The sequence below is a fragment of the Meles meles genome, chromosome 4, assembly GCF_922984935.1.
Source record: "Meles meles chromosome 4, mMelMel3.1 paternal haplotype, whole genome shotgun sequence".
In the NCBI taxonomy this organism is placed as follows: domain Eukaryota; kingdom Metazoa; phylum Chordata; class Mammalia; order Carnivora; family Mustelidae; genus Meles; species Meles meles.
The window spans coordinates 93555739-93579908 of NC_060069.1; the positions used below are offsets into that span (position 1 = coordinate 93555739).

General features: G+C 35.6%; 1 protein-coding gene across 4 annotated transcripts in view; it reads right to left on the bottom strand.

The window, feature by feature from the left end:
* TRPC1 (transient receptor potential cation channel subfamily C member 1) overlaps window positions 1-23743 on the bottom strand; it is a 73511-nt gene extending 49768 nt beyond the window's left edge. The window contains exons 1-4 of one of the 4 annotated variants that reach the window (XM_046003771.1): window positions 23096-23743; window positions 12880-13034; window positions 6258-6359; window positions 1647-1849 (exon numbers count right to left, since the gene is read on the bottom strand). In XM_046003771.1, coding sequence (XP_045859727.1) covers window positions 1647-1849; window positions 6258-6359; window positions 12880-13034; window positions 23096-23270 — 635 coding nt within the window. In that variant the 5' untranslated portion in view covers window positions 23271-23743. The remainder of the gene's footprint in view (window positions 1-1646; window positions 1850-6257; window positions 6360-12879; window positions 13035-23095) is intronic. The other 3 variants (XM_046003772.1, XM_046003773.1, XM_046003774.1) reach the window with 3 other exon arrangements.
* Between the last annotated feature and the right edge of the window lie 427 nt (window positions 23744-24170).

The following is a 24170-nucleotide window of genomic DNA, read 5'->3' on the forward strand; positions in this document are numbered from 1 at the left end:
ACCCATATTTCTTTTTACTCATATTGTTACCCTCTTTTCTTCAGGAAGTTTACTTAGCAATTCCAAGAAATGACTTGTAGCCAGGATATTTGTCCTGTTTTCCCAAATATCAATAATAAACTCTCAAACTTTTCTGTAAATACGCCATACCATTTGAAGTTCCCTAAATAAACCACAACCACATACTGTACTTTCTGCATAAAACAACTTTTTATTTTTTTAAGATTTACTTATTTATATATTTACTTATTTATTTATTTGAGTGGGGGTGTGGTAGGGAGGCAGCAAAAGAGAAAATTTCCCCACTGAGCACAGAGCCAACATGGGGCTCGATCTCATGACCCTGAAAGCATGCTGTAAGCCAAAATCAAGAGTCAGAGACTTAATCATCTGAGCCACCCAGGGGCCCCTCTTTTTATTTTTATTCATACCTAAAGACCAAGCTCATGCCACCAGCTCCTCTAAAAGCTTTCAGAACAAAGCTTTTCCCCCACCTGAAACAGAACCAGCCTTAGTGTTCTCTCTAGCCCCAATTCCTACAACCTCAGCTGATTCAACTACACAATTTAATAAGCATACAATTTAGAAATATTTATATTTAATATTAATAAAGGATTTTAAAACTAGAAGAAGCTTTAAAGATCATTTCTGCTTGTCATTTTACAGACTAGTCATTTTAAAACTAAAAAGTTAAATGATATAGTCTTAACTATCAACGAGATCTTAAACTCCCTTCCCCAAAAATAGGTCTCATTGAAACTTGAAAATAGAAAAACTTTCCAGTTCAATCTCTGCAAATAAACATTAAATTGATTCCCAGGAGATTTTCTCAATTTACAGATCTGTGACTATCTGTCAATACACCAAAGATCTGTCCTTAAGGTAAGGAAGGAGTAAGGGTGAATAGCTTGCAGCTTTAAGGCTAATTTCACATACTGTAAAAACTTTAGTTTGTCAAGGGGCTGCTTAGGACTTCCAGACCACATTTCCCATAGTAAATGTTATATTTGATGTAATATCAACTATATTTGATTACTACACAGTTAATATATATATGAAGACTTAAGCTGAAAATGAGACTCTTAAGTCTAGCCCAGAACTTTATACAACATGCCCATGTGTGTGCTCTTGCTCAGCCTGTCCGAGTTGGGATACTTTCTTACTCATTTTCTCCTCAGTTGTTCTCACTTTTTTGACTGGGGAGAAAGGGAAGAGAAAAAGATTTAAATATTGTGTGAAAGGGGAAGTAAGAGGCATAACAAGTTAGGTATTTAGTCAGATAGAACATACTTTTTATTTCCTTATAAATAAGATAAGAAGGGGTATCTCCACCCCTTCCACTATTTGGAAATTCTCTTAGATTAATAAACTCTGCTTTTAAAAAGTAAATAGTGTCTCCAAGCCCCACCAGCAGAAGTACGTGGTAAACCTTATTCATAATTTGAAGGCTTTTCCTAACTACATAACATTTAGTAAACACTTCTAAAAAATGTAAAACTCAAATTAACCAAAGGAATTAGAAGTTTAGCTTTCATAAGCCATTCCAGTACCATATAAAGCCGCATAGAAAGAAAAACAACAAAAATTTCACTGACATATACCTTAGTAAACTGCACATCTATTTATCGAAACCTTAACTTTCTAACCTGGAATGTCGGAGGCTATCCTTTTTGTTTTTTGCAGAACACAACGTGCATTCACAGCCAACTGCATGGGGCTTGGGTAGAGACACATCCTGTTTTAACAGCATTGTAAGAATTTCATAGTTGTTACGATGAGCAGCCAAAATGACAGGTGCAACATCCATAGTTGTTGAATACTCAGGATTCTGAATTCGTTCCATTAGTTTCTGAAAAATATTTATATAAATGTATAAAATTATTATTTGTGACTTCAAAATAATATATTTATCTGAAAATGAAATGAAAAGAATCAGAAGGCACAAAGAATATAAGAATTATTTTTAAAAACATGATAAACATTTTACCAGGACTCAATTTTTTGAACCTTATAACTCAATATTAATTAATAAATGCAATATAATCATGACAGACAAAAATCTTCAATAGGGCATATTCATACAACTAGAGTCCTGCTTTCCTAACAAAGAAGTGAGAATACTTAGAGAAATATGTTAGGGAAAAGTGTTTCATTTTCACAAGATTATGGAAACATGCATGACAAGGATCAAGAACAAGAATCTTAGAAAAAAGAATATAAAGGAAAAACCAGAAATGTTAAAAATAGGCAGAGTATAGATGCATGAGAAAAACTTAAAAATTCCAACTTTATGGAAACTTTGTCACATTAATAGCAATTAAGCTACCTGAAAGGAGTAAGTAAATAGGAAGCACTCTTCATTCTGTGTAATTCTCTACCTATTCCCAATCACTACCTATACTATTTCCTGTTACAAATGCACAAAAACACTAACAATAATAACTACTATTCATGAGTCCTGGGACTGTTAGTCCTGGATAAACTTTATGTTTATCATCTCATTTAATCCCCAAAATGCCTGCAAAATTGAACATTATAATCCCCATGAAGAAACTGAGGCTCAGAGAAGTTAATGCGCCCAAGCTACACAACAGAGCGGCAAAATGCAGATCAGAACTCACGTCCATATTACACCAGAGCCTGAGCTGCTTTCCCTACATGGGATCATGGGCCTGCTGATGGCATGACATGAGGAAGGAAACATAAGTAAACAAAGAACTAGGGTTAATAAAAAGATTGACTGATTTATGACTATTGCATATTCTTCCCAATACTTCTCACTTTGTCACATGGCTTTTCCTGAAGCTGTTTGATTCCATTGCATAAGCTTATCAAGTTCATAGGGTTTTTTTGGTAATTTTTATTAATGTTATAAAAGTAGTACACATATATTTTAAAATATCTGAAAAATATAGAAAAGCAGAAAGAAGTATAAAAATTCCCATATTCCTACTACGCAAAATACATTTTACAGTGTCTCCTTCTAGTTCTTTCTCTATTATACCTCCTTTTAAGGACATCTTCGGCATAAGTGATTTGGCATCAATTAAAAACAATGGTCCTTACTATTTTGAAATTCAAGAATGCTTCTAATAATTTCATAAAACTATAGCCCAGAACTTCTGGGAAATAAAATTCATGTGTAGACCTAGCATGTAATTTAAGAAAATTCATAGACCTATGTTCGAGATATTTTGTTTTGCTTATTTAAATAACACTACCACAAACATCTTTATGAATACAGCTTTTTTGAAATTTAGGATAAACTCATTAACCACAGAAACCCTGAAGTGCAATAATAGGTCTAAAGGCCATGAACAGTTTTGAAGCTTTTGATATAGATCACTAAAGTTCTTTTCATAGTTTATATTACCAATAATATAGGAATGTACCCATTTCACACTCAAGGTTCACTCACCAGCACTAAGCATGGTCATTCCCAATTTATGAGTGAAAAAATACTTTACTTTCCTTTGATTACTGGCTAAATTCTAGTATTTTCCAACATCCTTAGCTTTTCCCCCTTCCTTTATGAATAGTTTCTTTATATATTTCCCATTTATTTCCTGGAAACTTCAAATTAAAGAATTTATTTAAAAATAACAAAGAAATCTAAAAATTTAGCCCTCTGTCCCCTTATTACTGGTTATAAAGAAAACTGTATCTAAATAATGTTCACATTTTTCCTATAAAATACACTTGACTATGTGAAAAACATTATTAGAATATTAAAATTCATTATTTAATTGTCCATAATATAATCTACATACTATCAAAAAACCTACCTGTATTTGAAAATCAAAATTTATCAATAAATAACTTTGATAAGCTAAGAACACAGAATTCACTGAAATCATAAAAAAAAGTATATAAAAATATTTGACATTATCCGTCAAGAAGTATTAAGGCTCTTAAAATATGATCTTGCTGTCACTGAAAGTACTCAAGCAAAGGCTGGATACCCCTTTTCATTAGAGATGAAGTACAAAGTGTTCTTTCACTGAGTAGGTGAAGACTGCCAGAGCCTTACGACTCAAGACTTGACTGGTGGTGCTAATGGTGATGAAATAATGTCAGCCAGTTGCTCCAATAGCCTGGCACACTACACCCTCCTCTCCCTGCCAAGAAAGTAAATGGGTAAAAAGGCTACAAGGTGGAATAAGTGTATCAAAATATAACAATGACTGCAAGACAGATGACAGAAAATCGAATAGGATTCTAGGTATTTCTGATCATTTGGACAAGGGCTATATTCTTAGCCTTTTTTCCTGTTCCTTTTGGTTTCTTATCACCACTTAACCTAGTTGGTACTCCCCTCTGGAGTAAGTCATGCTTACACATACTTTCTAATACCTAAATGAAAGTAAAAGATTTTAGCTAATGTATGATAAAGTATGCAATATAGCAGAGCTTCTCATTGTTCTCAGACAATGGCAGATAATCCACAACTAACTTATAATTCTTTCTTAAAATAGTGTTTTTCTTCAGAGGATAGCCAGTTTACCCTACCAGCAATTATTTAAACTACTTGTTTTACTACATCCTCACCAATAATGAATATTGTAATTTTTAAATTTTGAAATATAACAAATATCCCATTTTAGAGTAGAATTTATCTGATCATTAGTTACTGTCTTAAAAACTTAAAGCAATAAGGAAAATTAAAAGGAGTAAGGAAAAAATGTACTTAATTTAGCAATGAGATGACTACTGTTAATTAACATTTTGCTACATTTGTATATAGTTCCTTGTCTGTGCATCTTTTTAATATTGGATCATATTATATGTCCAGTTTACAATTCCCATTTTTTTCACCTTCCTAAGTCATATTTATTCAGGTTCCTAAATATTCTTTTAAAAATATCATTTTAATATATATGTGACTTTCATTATTTCCAATCTTTTATTTGGGGATGTTTAAATTGGGTCACATGGTTTTTTCATTGCTATAAGTAAGATCACAATTAACATTTTTCTCCCCATTTCTGACAGTTCCTAGAAGGGGAAACACTAGATTAAAGAACATGAACAGCTTTCTTATTTATGACACACTCTGCCAAACTGCTTTCCAAAATACCCTCCCCACCAATTTGTATTAGACTGTACTACTCCTTTGCCATCGATGATAATTATTTTCAAAAATCTTTACTAATTTGCATTCAAACAATGACCAAACAATGGAGAGCCCAATAGCCATTGACTGATAAATGGATAAAGAGCTATATATAATGCAATATTACCCAGCCATCGAAAAGAATGAAAACTTGCCATTTGGAATGATATGGATGGAGCTAGAGCATATTATATTAAGTGAATTGAGTCAGTCAGACAAAGACAAATACCATATGATTTCACTCATATATGGAATTTAAAAACAGATGAATGTATGGGAAGGGAGGAAAAAAGGTAGGAGGGAAATGAACTCTTAATGACAGAAAAAACTGAGGGTTGATGGAAGGATGTGGGTGGGTGGTGGGCTAGATGGGTGATGGGTATTAAGGAGGGCACTTGTGATACACACCATGTTATATGTAAGTGATGAGTCACTGAATTCTACTCCTGAAACAAACATTACTATGTTAACTAAAATTTAAAAATAAGTAAATCTTTGCTAATTTGATGAGCAAAATTTGGTATTTCATATCTTACTAGTAGTAAGTTTTAATATCTTATATTTTCTTTTCTGAGACTTTTTTTGGTGTCCTTTTCTGATCCTGCTGTTTTTCATCAATTTTTCAATTATTAAGATTATGAATTTGTGATATATTTTGAAAATATCTTTGCCAGTTATCCATCTGCTTTCTAAATTCTGCTAGATGTCTGAATTCCAGAAATTTAACTTCTATACAGTCAAAGGCTGTGCCATTGCTTTTTATGATTAGAAAGTCTTTCCACTCATAATCAGTTAAATATTCACCTACCAGTTTTATGGTTTCACTGTTTATATTTAATTCTTAAATCCATTTGGAAACTAATCTGTATTTTCAACCTAATCTATAGAATGTCCAAAACTAAAAATATTGGCCCACACTGACAAAATTATGAAAATATCACTAATTTTAAAAAGGTTTCCTAAAAGCAAAATTAATTATTCCTGCAAGTATCTACTTACTTGAAGGCAATATTTTACAGAGTAAAAAAAAAAAAATCTATTTCTTTAAAACAAAAAAAATTGGGGAGAAGAAAAAAATGGCAATGGGGCAGGAGATCTATTTTGGTTAAAAAATCCAAATTAATAAATATTTAAGAGTACTAACTACTATAGTTGGTCTTGATGATGGTTTTGGTCGATGATTAAGTAGTATATCAACAGCTCCCACTACTTCAGAGTCGATTGCCACCAAAAGTGCATCTGCGGACTTTAAAAAAAAAAAGGTTAAAAATGAAAATGGAGGATAAAAAGGTAAACTATTTATTTTTACTAGTTCTTAAATAAAACTATCTTTAAATTTAAACTGTAGTATATACAGTAATACTAAATTTTTAAAAATTTAGACTGTCCAAATAGTACATTTGCTTGCCTTAGCAGTACTTTTGTGTACCATAAAACATACAAATTTCTGTCCTGGTTTCACAAAAAAAATAAATGGTTGCTAAAAGTGTTTATTAATGGAACAGTGCTGATCCATGGAGTATTCAAAGCTGAAATTTCTTTTCAAGACCTCTACTTGTGAACTTTGAACCAAAAAGAAAATCTTAACATTCCAGATCTTTAAAGAAATTGCCAAGAACTATTACTACTGATAAAGGATTATGTTCATTCTAATAAAAATGACCATCAGGGCAACCATGAGGATAGGGGAGACCTCTGGTCTCAACTTTAAAATATATATGGCTAACTGAAATGTTACAAATTTGACATTAATATTAGCAATCTTATCAAGTAAAAGCTGTAAAAAACTAGACTACCAATGTCCTTGTCTCCAAGAGGGAGAAGTGACTTTATAGTTTTACTCCCAAAGTATCATTCATTTTGAAATTCCAACTTTGATGGGAGGAAAAAGTAAACAGAAGCTGAGCATTTGGGACTTTCCAAACCTGTAACAAAGTCAACAGTCCTATTATGATACTTGGCAACTGTGACATCAGGTTTTTGGGTTTCTTTTGGTTTTGTTCTACTCTGTTTTGTTTTAAGGAAAACCATAAAGGCAGAAGGGAAACATGGGGACAAATTACGATTTAATCTAAGAAAGTGCCCTGATTACTTTCAAACTGTACATTTTAAATACTGTTAACAATCTTTTTTTAACAACCATTTACATCAACTTTCTCCTCTTGAAAATGAAACTATATCAGATCTTTCGTATTCTTGGAACCGTAAAGAATAAAGCTTCTATATACTTTATCTAGATGTCAAAAATAGGACTAAAAACAACAGGCTTTACCTAGATACCTAAAAATAGGAAATAGCACCCCAAAGAAAGAACTGGGGGCCACATTCAACTATTAGGAACCGTCTACGTATTCCCACAGGAAAAACTCCCCACCCCAATGCGAAATTTAATTTTTTTATTCCTTAAAACTTTTAAGGTTCACTGGGCTGTAGCCTATTTAAATCTAGCATCATGATTCTGCTTTGCAAATATTTCTCTTCAATTTTTACCATACTTGGTCAGATGAAGCAAACAAAAAGAATTACGTGTTCATTACTACTGAACATTTCATTTATGATAAATTTTAAATTATAAAGCTAACTATAGTAATGCTATGGCTCTCCAAGTCAAAATACCAGTCAACTCCAACCATTCAACACAGCCATGGATCTAACTGCAAATTAAAAAAACAAAACAAAACAAAACAAATATACTGAGCTGTCACAAACTAACTTCATGGGCATTATTTCCCAGAAGGAATTGTCTCAAACCACACTAAGAGCTATCTATAAAGGCAGGATATTTTTTCCCCCAAATATTCTTCACATCTTTATTGAATAAAGAAACAGATTACAACTAACAAAGTATAAAGAAATGAAGAAAAAATTATTAAAAGCCAACTACTGAAAAGATAAAGTATCAGTATAGCAAAACAACTATCAATATAGAGCAGTCAGAAGCAATTTAACATAAGGACAAACATGTTAATAGCTTCAGATTATACAAAGCAAAGTAAAACAATTACACTCTCAATGATTCCCACTTACGATAGTAAAGTTAAACTATATTCAGATACACTATTTAGCAAAGAATAAAGAAAGATTCATGTTAAATCTTTCAATGCTTAAAAGGATAAGCTTCAGGTATAAAATATTTGTGTAAAAAAGTCATGTAAATAAGGAGTTCGCATTAACTTATTCTGCAAATTGGATGTTATTTGATAAATCAAAGGAAGTTCTGAATGCAAAAAAAGTTTTAAATTATTTTAAAAATATCTATAGGACAAAATGTCATTTTGCTTCCCAATTTCTCACAAATATATGAACATCCTTATTTAAATTTATTCAATATGTATACTTACTATGTATTAATGAGGTTGCTTACTATATTCCTTCCCACCTCAGAAAATGTCTTTTCATTTCCATTGTCATTCAAATCCCATACTCTTTTCTCTAGGCTCAGAGTAAGAAGCTTCTGATTTCCTTTCCAAAGTTAAGTTTTCTCCCTTGGTATTCTATTTAATGCTTTTCTGTCTTCTACAGGAACTTGGTCCTTCATTTACAGAAATACCAGTCCCAGCCCCCATCTCCCAAAATACAGATACTTCCTCACTCTTTGCTACCTTGTCTTGATCTTGTCTTTCTCTTACCACTCAAGCTTTCTTCCTCTTTGTCAAACTTCTCAAATCATGCATATCATTTTCTCTAAATCTACTTATGCCAGTTTCAAAATCCAATGGCCCTTCCTATCCTTTCAATTTCTTTGATTTCCAAGCAACACATTAAAACTGCTCCTTTGTAATAAAAAAATAAAACATTTGAAAAAAACTGCTCCTTTGGTTTTCACAATGCTATACTAGCCTAGCTCCTTTAATGGAACACTTTCCTTCTATTGCCTTTATTAATGTAGATGCTCCCTGAGAAAGAATCAGCACCAGCCATTCTCTCTCCTCTGTAATTTCATCCACTTTCACGACGCAGGTGATCATCCCATGTTGTGGACATGTATCTCTCCCTACAGATGTAATTTCCATCTGTTACTATCTATTGGAGATCCCTGATATACCCAAAATAAACAAGGCTAAAACCCAAATTCATATTTCTCTGCCTCAATCTTGACTTCTTAACTTCTTCTTTTTCTTTCTTCCTTCTTCCAGGCACCTATGTTTAACATTTCCAAATCACCTTGGCCTCCTTTTCAATTCTCCCTTCCAAATTTAAATATTAAGTTCTATCAATTCTTCCTTCACAGCACCTTTCACATCTGCCATTTCTTCTCCTATTCTTACAGCTACTATTCTAGTTCATTATTGTAAAAACTGCTCACCCAAGCTATTACCTTCTCCCCTTTCCATTTTTCAATCTATACTGAACACAGCCACTAGAATACTCTTCCCAATATACTACTGGACACAACATATCCTTTCTCAAAAATCATTTAATGATCCCATTATCTATAAACCCAAATTACTTAGCCTGGCATTCTGGCCCTTTTCATTCATTTTGTTTTAGTTCTTTTCCCAGGTATTTCCCACTACTATCCAACCCAAATATTTTGTTCAACAGGCTAAGTCAATTCATTTTCTCAAAAATAAACATTGCACCTGCCTTCGTTAGCATCCTTCCCAACATCCCCTGTTCTGGAGCTATCTACACATTTCTGAGAGTAGTTTTGGGTAATATGTAAAAGCAGGGACTCTGGAGCCAGAACCTGCATTCTAATTCCAGGTCTGCCATTTGTGGAGTGTCTTTGGGCAAGTTACCTAAACTTTGTGTAACTTGGTTTCCTCCTCTATTCTTGGAAATAATAATAGTACCTATCTCATGGACTGCTGTGAGGATTAAGGGAGTGACTGTATTTAAGGTCCCTGGCACACAGTATCACTATAAAAATACTAGCAATTATTAACATTTGAAGGCTGAGCTCAACTGGTACTCTTCTGTGAAACCTTGATAGCTCAATCCACAGGGACCTTCTCTTTCCTATATTTCCAAAACATCTATTGCAAAGCACAAAAGCGTAAGTATAAAACATGGTTTCTCAACAGTGACAATACTGACATTTGGGGCCAGGTAATTCTTCGCTGTAGATGTTGTCTTGGGCACTGTAGGGTGTTCAGCAGCATCCCTAGCTTCTACTCACTAGATACCAGTAGTGATCCATCCCCCAACTGTGAAACCAAAAATGTCTCCAGACATTATCAAATGTCCCCTGGCGAGCAAAATTATCCAGTTGAGAGCCACTAGGACAACATAAGATAAAATAACACAAAAGTACTTTGTAACCTCTAAGTAATATACAAGGGTCAAGTATTACTACCACTCAGTACTTATCAAATACACATCTGCATTATTTAACTGATTTCAAACTCGAACGTACACAGTTGACCCTTAAACAATGTAGAGGTTGGGGTGCCCACCCCCGACATAATTGAAAATTTGCACATAATTTTTAACTCCCCCAAAACTCAACTACTAATAGCCTCTTCCTGACCGAAGCCTTACCTATAACATAGTCAAATAACACATATTTTGTATGTTATATGTATTTTATATATATATATATATATATATATATATATATATATGTATTCTAAAAAATAACCTGGAGAAAAGAATATTAAGAAAATCATTAAGGAAAATATTTCATCCTATACTATAAAAAATCCACATATAAGTGGACCCATGCAGTTCAAAACTGTATTGTTCAAGGAGCAACTATACTTTCATTATCCAATTAGTTTTAATGTCCTTTAGTATGGAACTCATGTTTTACTTATTCATTTCCACAATCACACCCAACGGTAGGCCTTGGACATCTGTTAATTGACAGGCAAGACAGAGGTAACCTGAGACAGAACACACAATGAACTGGAAAGAGCATGGGATTTGCAGTCAGAAGATCAGGTTCGTATCTTAGCTCTGCCTTCACTTATTTTAGAACTTTGGGCAATTCATTAAAGTCTATGAGCCTCAGTTTTCTGATCTATAAAATCTAACATCTCTATAGGCTGGCTATGATGTTCAAATATGATCAGTAACCATGTGAAAGAACCATGTACACTGCAGAATTATTATATACAGAGGAACATGTATGTAAAAAGACAAAAATGATGATTATACCATAATACTTCATTTATCCAGAATCATCGGGGTCTTTCTTTATTACCTTATTTTCTAGGTAACTGAAGCTTATGCCTTTAAGTGTTTAACTTTGAAATATAAACTATTTTGATGGACGTTTTCTACTTTCAGAAATACTATACATATTCTTCTAACTTCTAAAACAATAGGTACTGAATATAATTTAACTTTTCCTTACTTATTCTGGCCATTGTTGTAAACATTAATTACCATTCTAACATACAACTCCCTCAGAGATTATCAGATATGTAATGCTGTTGACCTCTTTATTAAAGAGAGTCAGAGGTTCTATGCCCCATTTTGTTTTACTCCAGCCCTCATGCCCCTTTTGTTGCCTCTCTAATTCTCTACAGATTGAAGACTAAGTACTGATATCTGTTAAAAGTTGAAGGAGGGCTCTAGTACTCCTATGACTGAAGTTCATAAATGGAAAACTTCATGGCAGCTACCGTATAGAGATGTTGTTACTTTCTGATTCTCAATGGTGTTCTGGGTAACTAAAATTGCTGGGAAGCAATTTCTTTTTCTACTCTAAACATGTAAACATACTGTACTCTATATTGTACTGCATATATATGTACACACAATAAAAATGCACAGAGAACCTACTTATATTTTAAAACCTTTACAACAGAGCAATCATGCTATTTGAAAGGAAAAAAAAAAAGTGCCAGAATTCATGTGCTCCCATCGTAAGGAAACCCAAAGATAAAGAAAATAATATTAAATAATTGAATATTATTAAATTTCCTTCAGAATCTCTTGTCTTTCAAGACTTATATGAAGGGGGAAAAAAAGACTTATGAAGGGATGCCTGGATGGCTCAGTCGGTTAAGCGTCTGCCTTCCGCTCAGGTCATGATCCCAAGGTCCTTAGACTGAATCCCACATTGAGCTCCTTGCTCGCCGGGGAGCCTGCTTCCCTCTCTGCTTGCCTTTCCCTGTCTTGTGTTCTCTCTCTCTCTGACAAATAAATAAATAAAATATTTAAAATATGTATATATATGTATTTTTTTAAAAAGACTTATATGAATGCCTGCTTTTCTACCTGAACTGATATGATATAAAGACAAACAGAAAGGTTTATATATTCCAGTTTTTAAAAAAAGATTTGTTCACCTTTAGTTATAAACACTAACTTCAGACCAAAAAGGAAAACTTAATAAAATTTAACAGGAGAAAATAAAAGTCAAGTTGAAAATTGTACATTGTGAGTCAGGAGCATTTTGTTTTTATGTTTGTAAATTACATGAACCACAGAACAACCTGTTCCCCTGACACTTTCAGAACACTTGTACTATTTTTAGATATATAACATAAATAGTGATAACATAAGTAATAAAAACAAAATCACCTTTAATAAATCATGATGATTTAGCGCTGAGAGATGTTATAAAACATATAAAGGGGAACATAAAAATCTGGAGGGGAATGATAAGTCAAATGCACTTTTTTTAAAAAGGCTTTTTTTGTTTGTTTTAAAAACATTTAGTGGCTCAAGACAAAGGGTAAAAGAAAGATAAGAATGGAAAAAAAAAGCAAAGGAAGAAAGGAGGGGGATGAAAGGAAACTAGAAAGAAAGAAGAAAACATGGCATATCTAACAGTATTTAGAAGCTACTGGTAGAATTATCTAGCCTTGTACCTGACAACCGTAGTCCAAAAGAAGCTGCAGTATATCCAAGTTTTCGTTTTCAATAGTTATGGTAACAGCATTTCTCCCAAGCACATCTACGCAATTTATGTTCAAGTCACCTGAACTGTTTTCCTCCAAAATCTTTTTAACCATATAATAGTCACCTAAATAACAATATACAAACATAATTTAATATCCAAGGCATATTAGATAAGAATGACTGTAAAAACTTAGCCTATTGATTTAAAACTTAAAAACCTAAACTCATTTTTGTATATGGAAATGTGCAAAGAAAATGTGATTATTTCCTTGCTGAAAACCTTGTCCTAACAAATTAGTATGTACATCAGCTACAAACACAAAAAGTAGAAAAAATTTTAAATGTGCGGCTTAAAATAGAAGTTGTTAGTTTAAAATTCGTAACTGATTGATTATAAGGACAGAAACTTTTAGAAGATATTTAAAGCAATAAAATAAGGTCCAAAAGTACAGACTGTAAACTAGAAAAATAATAAGTTTGTAAAGGATTTAAGTTTTACATCTCAAATACACAAACACATTTACTGGTACATAATAATGGTTAAAAATAGATCTAACAACAAGCAGAGGATATTAAGGAGTGGTTTTACAGGGGAAAACCTAGTTGGAAAAGCAGTGGTAGTGGTCACACATAGTAAAAGAGAAGAATGCCAGAAATTCCTTTCCTCTCCTTCCCGCTCTCACAACACACACACACACACACACACACACACACAAACACCTTATCTCATTAATGAACCTGTTAACATGACCAAGAAATATTCAGCTCATAAAACTCTAAGGCAGGACTAGAATTCATGCTGGTAAAGTCTAAAATGAGAATATTTCAAAATGAAGTTTCACCTGTCTGGAACATGCAGATTACCTTCTGCCTAAGTCCAGCTTGCCTACATCAAAACAGGTGACCCACGGGGGAAAATGAGAACAAGTACAGAGGTCATTATTTTCACCCAGTGGCCATTATATTCACCTGTTGACCGGCTAGTGCAGTAATTTGGCAGAATGAATCCAAAGAGAAGTTCTGATTAAATAAAGCAAGGTGAGTTTTGTTTGTTTTATTTGATTTAACTTTTGAAACATAAGATGAATAAACCATTTTAAATGACTTGCAAATATAGTTGTTCCTTCAAAGTCTATAACTAATAAACAGGAAAAGATCAGAGTAGAAACCACAAGGAGAAAGAAATTAATAATTTCATGATACAGAAAGAAAAAAAACCCTAAAACTGAACGAAATGTGTGAATAGGGAAAGTAACAGATTTTTGTTAAAACTTCTAACTTGCTACTATTTTTAGACAATGACTTTTGGAAGAAGTTGAATAGTGGTTTTTTTGATGGCGTATTTCCTTGGTTCCCTAAAGAAGAAAACTAGTCACAAAAAGTAGTATTTTCCTCACAGCACTAGTAATTTTTAGACACTTGTTCCATGACAAAAACTTCACAAAGCGAAGCTTTTCATCACAAGCTGAACGAATAGTGAACATACAGATAGACCAGTGAAAATTTAGCACTATTACTGGAAAATAATGTTTGAGACCTTATTTCAGGTGAATTTAATTCAATATCTTGGTGGTAAAGAGAATGCTATCCATAAAAACTCTACATTTTCTTTGGTTTCATGATGTGTCTAGGTGAGGACTAATTTTTTATTTGCTTAAGGTCTCAGGTTTTCGGATCTAAGGACTTTTGCCCTTCATAAATTCTGCAATATTTTCAGCCATTATCTATTCAAATACTGTTTCATCCCCATCTTACTTTTTTTTTTCTTTTGGAACTTCTATTAAACATTACGTTGGATCATCTCATTCCAACTTCTGCATCTCTAAAGATTTCTTACTGTTCCTCTGTCTCTCCTATATTCTTGATAATTTCAACTCTCCCACTTAGTCCTTAATCAATTATTTTTCATTAACCCATTCATTTTTATGACTATTTTTTTTACTTTTTATTGGATTCCTTTCCAAATCTTTTGATTTGTTTTCATTTCCTTAAGATTTTAGTCATTTTAAACATACTTATTTTATTATTTCTATATGATAATTATCTGAAGGCCTTAGGGATTTAATCCTATTTGTTGTGTCTACTGACCCATTCTTGAGAATGAGTGACTGTCTTCAGAATTTTTAAATTGAGCGTTGCAAACTCATCTTCACGCAGCTTAACTGTGGGAATCCTGGCAGCCTAGTTTGAAAGCTTGTAACATCAAGAATGTTTTGTTTGCTTCTTCTGGATAACTCAGAGGTTTTAGTATTCCATCAATCCTTTTTATATGTCTCAGTTTAGGTTTTTACACACCAAGGAGGTAGTATTAAACTGCAAGCCATGGGGCACAGGGGTGGCTCAGTCGGTTGAGCGTCTCTGTCTTCAGCTCAGGTAATGAACCTGGAGTCCCAGGATCAAGCCCCTTGTCAGGCTGCCTGATGGGCAGGGAGTCTGCTTTTCCTCTCCCTTTGTTCTTTCTCTCACTCTCTCTCAAATAAAAAAATAACTCCTAGCCAACAAGAGACAGGACTACAGCTACAAATTCTTAAGCTTCTCTGTAGTCTCCCGGTGCTGGTGGGTGGGTTCTTTTCTTCACCTACCCCTTTCCTACAGGTACAGTGCTTCAAGGATGCTGATTTTATGCATGGATGTTGTGTTAATTTCCCACTTTGTACAAACTCAAGGCCTTGTAACCTATTTCCGTATGGGCATTGAAATTCAAATCCCTGTAATGCCTGGACCAATACCTAACTCTTGCCCCATCCATGGAGCAGCCAATGTTAGCTCACATACTCCTCTATTTCTTGGTCTTTTCCTCATTTTTGCATCATGAGTGTTTCCTTAATTTCTTGAAAGCTCAGCTGTTCATTTAAATGGACGTTTGTTATATTTTAGCTGGCATTTCTAGGTGATTTGAAGCAGAAGGGTTTTCGGATTATCTAGTCAGCCGATTGTCAGAAACAGAAAAGTATAAAGAATTGTATAAGTACAATTCTTACAAAATTTTATAAATTTCAGGTACAGCATAGGAAAGAAACTGCTACATGTTTTAAAACTTCAGATTGCTATTTAAAAAGTAATTGTATTCCAAATGTCATATACTCTAGTTTGAGATTTCAAAGACTATTTCTATTACAGTCACGGGGCTATACAAGAAAAAAAAACTTTAAAAAATCAAACCAAGTAATTTTCATCCCTAAAAATAATATAAAGTTCCACCATGCTACAGCTGACACACTCATGAAAATGAAAAATTACATGCTATAGTCACAGAACCTATAAGGAACTAGAGTGGTTTCCAAGTATTCCACCTAAGTTTACATTTGCAAGCCATTTAAAACAATGTTATATTATTTATTATTAAGCCCACAACAGTCTTAATATGTAGGATGACTGTATATGTAGAAAGAGGTTAGTGAATTTAAAATACATAGGAAGAAGCTAATTATAGAGCAAGGGTTACAATTTAAATGTCTTTTTATGTCAAATATATGTATGCTTTTCATTTTACATTGAACTTGCTTTTAAGAGTTACATTAAATCTTTTGTCTTTTAAAATGTAATATATACAAGGAAATGCAACATAATCTCTACCTTTGGGCTAGATGGTTCTTTTTCAGTGATGGAAAAATAAACATTTTTAATCAATTCCACTAGTACACCAATTTAATAGCAAGCCTTCCCAGCCCCCTCTCCAAAATAGTTCCACTACTCATCCACTTGTATCCATGTATATGGCTACCCACAGTCAAAGCCACTATCATCTGTTTCCTGGACTCTGCAATAGACTCTTTACTGAAATAGCTGCCAATACTCTAAAACAAAGCTCAACACATTTTTTTCTATAAAAGATCATGCAGGAAATATTTCAGGCGTTACAGGTCATACAATCTCAGTTGCAAATATTCAAGTCTGCCTTCACAGCACAAAAGTGGCCACAGATTACATATACGCAAATGAATTCCAATATATTCCATTAAAACTTTATTTGTGAACACTACAGTTCAAATTACATATAATTTTAATGTTATAAAATATTATTCTTCTCTTGATTTATTCCTAACCATTTGAAATGTAAAATGTAAACTATTTTTAGCTCACAGGCTTTAGGAAAACAGGTGGTGAGGATTTGGCCTGTGGGCCACAATTTGCCCACGTTGCTCTAGTCCCTGCTCTAGTCCCACCCTTTTAATCTACTGTCCACCCAGCAGCCAGTGTCATCTTTTTTAAATTAAAAATATTCAATTCTCCAAAATCTTGAGGATTGTTAAGATTTTCCATCACACCTAAAATAAGTGCCAAAATTTTCATTGTGGCTTTCTAAGTCCTATGGCACGTGAGCTTTGCTACCATTCTCTATTACCTGTGTGCAACTCTCCTGTTTACTATGATCTCTGTAGACCAGTGTTTTCCAAAATGCAGGTTGCAACCCATCAGGAGTCAAAATCAATGTAATGAGTCCTAACCAATGATTTTTAAAAATCAAATGGTATATAAAACACCAGGGTAATCTCATGGATACTTAGCAACCTATTCACCCTGGCCAACTGTGATAAACCCTTAAGAAATACAGTGGAGAAATGTTACAGTATCAATTAGGAATAGGTGATACCATCTCTTCTTTATTGGCATCTCACTTTACTTTCTGGCATATGATATAGTAAATTTTAGTATCCCTAAAATGGGAGCATTAAAGTTGATCAATTTAATTTTATAGTATTCAAATTTTTAGTTAGTTGTGAAGTATAGGAGAATTTATCTGTCAAAAAATTTGTATAGCTTTTCAAACCAAGTTTCTATAACAAACCTTTAGAGTGTGTCAACTGCAACATTCTATTTAAACTATTATTGAAGACACTTAAAAAAAGGATTTTATTATTAAAAAGAAAAATAACAAAATAAAAAAAATACAAAGACATGATCAAATTCAGTTGCTGGATCTGTAAATACATATAGTGACAATACTGATTAAAATGTTAACTCTAGGGGCACCTGGGTGGCTCAGTGGGTTAAGCCTTTGTCTTCAGCTTGGGTCATGATCCCAGGGTCCTGGGATTGAGCCCACATTGGACTCTCTGCTCAGCAGGGAGCCTGCTTCCTCCTCTCTCTCTGTGGGCTTCTCTGCCTACTTGTGATCTCCGTCTGTCAAATAAATAAATAAAATCTTTAAAAAAAAAATGTTAACTCTATAGAAAACTTCAAATTAGTCTGAATCAAATTCTAAAAAGAAAAAAATACAAGACTTCTACAGTGAAGGTGATTTAAAGATGTAGTTTTACCCAAATATGCAAAACCCAGTATTCCTCAAAAACCCCAATGTTTTATAATCATATTGTTATAAGTGAAACCTTAAAAATTAAATGAAACAAGATGGGATTGGGAGGGAGACAAACCATAAATGACTCTTAATCTCACAAAACAAACTGGGGGTTGCTGGGGGGAGGTGGGATTGGGAGAGGGGGAGGGGGCTATGGACATTGGGGAGGGTAAGTGCTATCGTGAGTGCTGTGAAGTGTGTAAACCTGGCGATTCACAGACCTGTACCCCTGGGGATAAAAATACATTATATATTTATTAAAAAAAAAAAATTTGGAAGGGGAGGCGAACCATAAGAGACTATGGACTCTGAAAAACAACCTGAGGGTTTTGAAGGGTCAGGGGTGGGAGGTTGGGGGAACAAGTGGTGGGTAATGGGGAGGGCACGTTTTGCATGGAGCACTGGGTGTTGTGCAAAAAGAATGAATACTGTTACGCTGGAAAAATAAATAAAATGGAAAAAAAAAAATTAAAGATACTTGGGGCGCCTGGGTGGCTCAGTGGCTTAAAGCCTCTGCTTTCGGCTCGGGCCTGGGATCGAGCCCCGCATTGGGCTCTCTGCTTAGCAGGGAGCCTGCCTCCCCTCTCTCTCTGCCTGTCTCTCTGCCTACTTGTGATCTCTGTCTGTCAAATAAATAAATAAATAAATAAATAAATAAATAAAATCTTTTAAAAAAAATTAAAGATACTTGAAACAGGGTATGTTGAATATTTTTCAAGAGAGACAATTACTACTCTAAGTTCTTAGCCATTTATGACTGTTAATGAAGATCATTAATGATAATGAATATTATCTGGCAAAGGAGCAAAGATTCACTCTGCTGTAGGGAAAAATTATATTTACAGCATAGAAGGTGATGCTTATTTTATAGGAAGATAGTTGACAAACTAAAAATTATTAACAGTATACTCTTGTATCTATTAGAAAAACAATTAGGAGCAATGTTTATTTTGTAATTAGAGTCTGGTATGTGACTCTATCATGTACAGTATATGATCTGGTATATGATCCAATTCAGTGATGTTGCATGTTGTATAAAATTTTAGTTTACATCAAATAGCCAGAAAAGTCCCACTAAATATATTAAGTAAGGTGTTACTAAAATGGCAGCTTAAAAAAATGGCAGCTTAGTATTACTTCTCCCAGAAATGCTCCCCATTTTAAAAGCATGCTTAGGGGCGCCTGAGTGGCTCAGTGGGTTAAAGCCTCTGCCTTGGCTCAGGTCATGATCCCTGGATCAAGCCCTGCATTGGGCTCTCTGCTCAGCAGGGAGCCTGCTTCCCCCCTCTCTCTCTGCCAGCCTCTCTGGTTACTTGTGATCTCTGTCAAATAAATAAAATCTTAAAAATAAATAAATAAATTTTAAAAAAGCATGCATAGTCCAAAGGTATGCAAAGTTCATGTGGGAATTCAGACATCAAGGGACCCTTCCACACAATGCAGCAAATCATACTACAAAGGTAATGTAAGACTTCAGATTAGATTGAGCCCAAGGACAGCTCTCTTCATCATTCCTGTGCCCCCAAACTGAAATTTCTAGGGCGTACTAACTCATTAATTGCAAACAGAATTTCCGGAAAATGCCCTTAACGGGGAGTGGGAAGGTCCTAAATCCAGACTTAAGACCCTAATCCAGACTTAAGTCCTTTCATCATTTCCTTTTTCTGCACAAGAACTAGTAACTAGCAAATTAAAGGGTTAATATAGATTTAGCTCGTGAATGTTTACTAAAAGCTGCCTAAAAGCTGCCGTCTACTCAAGTTACATTAAAAGAGGTGAATTAACATGAACTATACCTAGTTAGGTGTTCCCTAAACCAATGTCGTAACCCTTTCTCCAGCCAGCAGGCCTGTGTAAACCACAGGCTCCCACAAATAAAAGTGGCGCATTATCACATTAACTCTCAATGAAAGAGGAAAAGGGTGGTGATAAGAATCCTACTTAATAATTCATAAAATAGCTAGTACTTGTTTCAATTATCTTTTACCTCTGAGTTGCATATAAAGAATATGAATGCGCTTTCTGAGAATTTTACTGGGGGTAGGGGCAGGTAACATAACTCGTTGTCACTGGTACAGACGGTTTCACTTTTCTTCTAAATTTTACACAAAGAACCAATGATACATGATTCTGACCTACTTTCAAGATAAATAATAGCCACTATTAAGTAGCCACTACATGGAGATCAGCACTTGCCTAGATATATTGAGCTCATTTTTCATAAAAGCCAGCTATACAAACAATAAAATCAAAAAACCTTTTTTTCTTTACTCCTTAATCTGTACACACCCATCCACTAACATACACATAACCATTTCAACTCCATAATTTTTGCTTTAGGAATTCTTTCTAAATGGATTATAAACATTTTGTATATGTAGAGTAGGAATGCTAAATGAAAAGGATAAGAAACATAGATATTCTAGTGTAGATTTGTTCTAGTGCTATTAAAGCTTTTTACATTTTTGGATAAATATAATCCACAGAATCAAGGTTTAATAAACATTCATAGAGAGCAAGCTTAATCTCTAACTAGTAAATCCAAATTTGGATGTGTCTTTTCTAACACAAATGATTTTCACTCATTCAATTACAACTAGATCAATACAACATAGTGTCCAATAAGAGTGCAAGCTCAGGTAGATCTGAGTTCTACCACTTTCTAGCTAATGTAATGTTGGACAAAGTGGTTGTAATATTTGCTAAGCCTCATTTTCCTCGTTTGTAAAATAAGTATGACAGATTTGCCTCATGGGGTTGTCAGGATAAAATGAAATCATCTATGAAAAGCATATACACTCTACCTTAATGGCCTAATGGCTGTTTTAGCAAATGTTTGCCATTCAGTTTGATGAAAGCTCCAATGTAATAGTGGAAGCTACAGTTACTTCAAGGAGCTTCTCGCTTTTAGATTAAAAGTGAAAAAATAAAAAAGGCTTAATGATATTAGTGAATATAAACATGTAAGCAAACAAAAATATTGCTATAACTCAAATTTACTTTTTCAATGTAAATGTATACCATAAATAATGTAATTTTAGCCACTTTCCCAAATCTAAGCCAAGAATTCATTTCAACATACCTGAAAGAAAAAATACCTATTTAATCTCACTCATTTGAAAAAATGTTTAATTTATTTCGGGGGAAAGTGCATATTTACCTCTCACGCCACTCCCAAAAGCTAAATCTCTCCAAGGATCTAAATGTTATAAAACAGGAAACTGGCAAAGAATAGGAAGCTATTTCAACTGACACTACTGGATAGGCTACAAAACTATCATAGAAGAAAAATTTCATTTGAGGTCTATCATGCAATAGCCCTAAATATACATACCATATAAGTACTTTCTCCAACCACATTCCATTATGATATTCCTCTGTCCTCAGCTGACAGCAATATTAAATTCCCTTTCTTGACATATTTCCTGTTTGCTTTAAAATAACCACAGCTCAGTAAACTGGGGTAGATGCAGCAGCCACTCACTCATTCCAGTACAACTCAATCCTGTCCCTTCCCCTCTCAGAGAACTTTTGAGGGAAGAGAACTCAGATAATCCACAGACAGTGACTTTTGTGAGATTATGAACATATACTCTATGTTTCTTAACACTTCCAAGACTATTCAAAGTTGTGTCCATGGTGGACTTTAACAAAGGCTTTCATAATATAATTTAATACTATTACATAAGAACATAAAAGGGTCTAACAAGAGACATAGGTGGACTCTGTTGACATGTTAATGTGTTTTCAAAACGTTGTGTAAATAAAATCCTATTTCAAAAGCAGTAAGAGAGCTTAGAAAGGCTGTGATTTATTAAAGACACACTCATACATACAAACGAAAAAATCCTCTGTAGTTAATCTCTTCACAGTGTAAGCCTCCCTTTGAGTTTGTTTGGAAGTTTGCAGAATCCTAAACAGAGTATTCCTAAGTGAGCATCGCCATTGCAAGGCAACTTAATAAATTTAGAAAAAGAAAAATTACATTTTCTTACATGTGGGAAATAAACGCCCTCTTAAGAAAATCAATTTCCCATTCCTTTTATTATACGCATCAATATAAAGCATGCGTAAGTGAAAAGATTTTATTATGGCCATAAAAGTAATTGATTTCTAGTTTGTTTTTTTTTTTAAGAAAAACACACTAAATACATTCCACAGTTTTGTCCTGTAATTTTTTTTGCATGACCATATTTCCCCGAAGGTTCAGGGGCAATAAACCTTCTTATCCAATGAAAACACGAACAAAGTTCCGTAAATTTAAAAAAAAAAAAAAAAAAAAAGTTTGGCACTAAGGCATAATTTATCCAGTCCTATCTTTATCTTCACCCAGGATACTGACACACCTAATCCCACTCAACAGTCACTGAATACCAAGGCAATGGGTGGATGAAGCTAATAATACGAGTATGGGTTTAAAAAAAATAAAAACAAAAACCAGAAGAGAGCCCATAAACACGAGGAACCTTAAGCAAGGTCATGGAATTTTCTAACTAGAAGGTCCCGAACTAGACAAACCCTCTGGGATTCCAGAAAGAAAGAACAGAAGCTCCGAGAGGGAGACCGGGTCTTTCAGGGGGTTACAAGCAGAGGGGGGTCCGGTCGGCAAGTCGCTACCTAAGCACCGGACCCCACAAAGGGAAACCAGGGCCAGAACCACCGCCCCAAGTGCGGTGCTCGGTGGGCTGCCCTCCGGCTGCTCCCGCCCGCCAGCTCCACACTCACAGGGCAGAGGCGGTGCCGGGAGGCCCGGGAGAGACAGCGAGCGAGGAGAGTACAGACACTCCGCGCGCGAGGATAGAGTGCCCCAAGGTGAGGCTGAGGAAAGGGTGAAGGGTGTGGAGGGCAGGGGCGCCCAGAAGTGGAGAAAGGGGCCTAGCTCTCACCCTTGTCGCACGCCAGCAAGAAAAGCTTCTCATTCAGGGTGTTCTCCTCCTTCACCTCCCGCACATCCTTCAGCGCCATCACCTCGTTCGGCGACGAAGAGGAAGATGGGGAAGAAGGTAGGGAGGAGGAGGAGGCGCCCGAGAGGTCCGTGCTCGGGTACAGGGCCGCCATCATCTCGGCCCATGAAGGGGGTAGGCCAGGAGACGGGGGCGGGGCCCCCACCAGCCCCGACCCCGACCCCGACCCCAGCCCCGCCCCAGGGCTGGAAAAGGGATGAGTAGTTCCCACGGCCGCTTCAGCGCTCAGCCCGTTGGCCCCGAAGGGCGTCGCCTCCCCTCGGAGCCAGCACTCGCCTTCCACTGACAGCCCCAGACTGGTGGCGGCGCATGCGCGGCCCCGGGGCCAGCGCCCCCTCCCCAGCCGCCGGCGCCCGGGTCGAGCCGGTCCGCGCCCCTCCGGGGACGACAGAGTGGCGCGCGCCAGGGCGGCAGCCGAGCGCGGGGCCGTGCCAGGAGCCGCGGGGGCCGCACTGGGGGCGGCCCGGCCCGGGAAGAGGATGAGAGATCTGCAGGAAAGGAGCTCCGAGAGCGATTCTGCGCACGTCGGACTCCCGGGCTCTGGGAACCGCCGGCCCAGCTGCGCCGGGAGATGTTCGCGACTCTCCTCACGTCATCTTCCGCTCTGCTATAGCAACGACAGAGGGGCGGGCTCGCTGGTAGGCGGGGCCGTTGTGGGGGCGGGGTCTACGCGCGCCACGCCCCCGGTCCTCGCCGACCCGCTGCAACCTCGAAAGGCTTCAAGTTATTGCTGAGGGCTAAGTGAACAGCCCAGTGCGCCCTCTGCAAATCTGGGTTGTTGAAGTAATTTCCCTGCGGTTTTCTGATGCATGTAAATATGCAGCGGTATGGTTATTGAACCTTTGACGACTTAATGTGGAATTATCTAATTATTTCGTGTTTTTGTCCTCTGCCTAAAGCAGAAAGGAGAGGACGCCGCTAGACTGGTGCTTGAGCGCGTGTGTGTTTGGGCTAGCTATACTCATTTCTAGACTATTTTTCAACAAGTTGTTTGTGA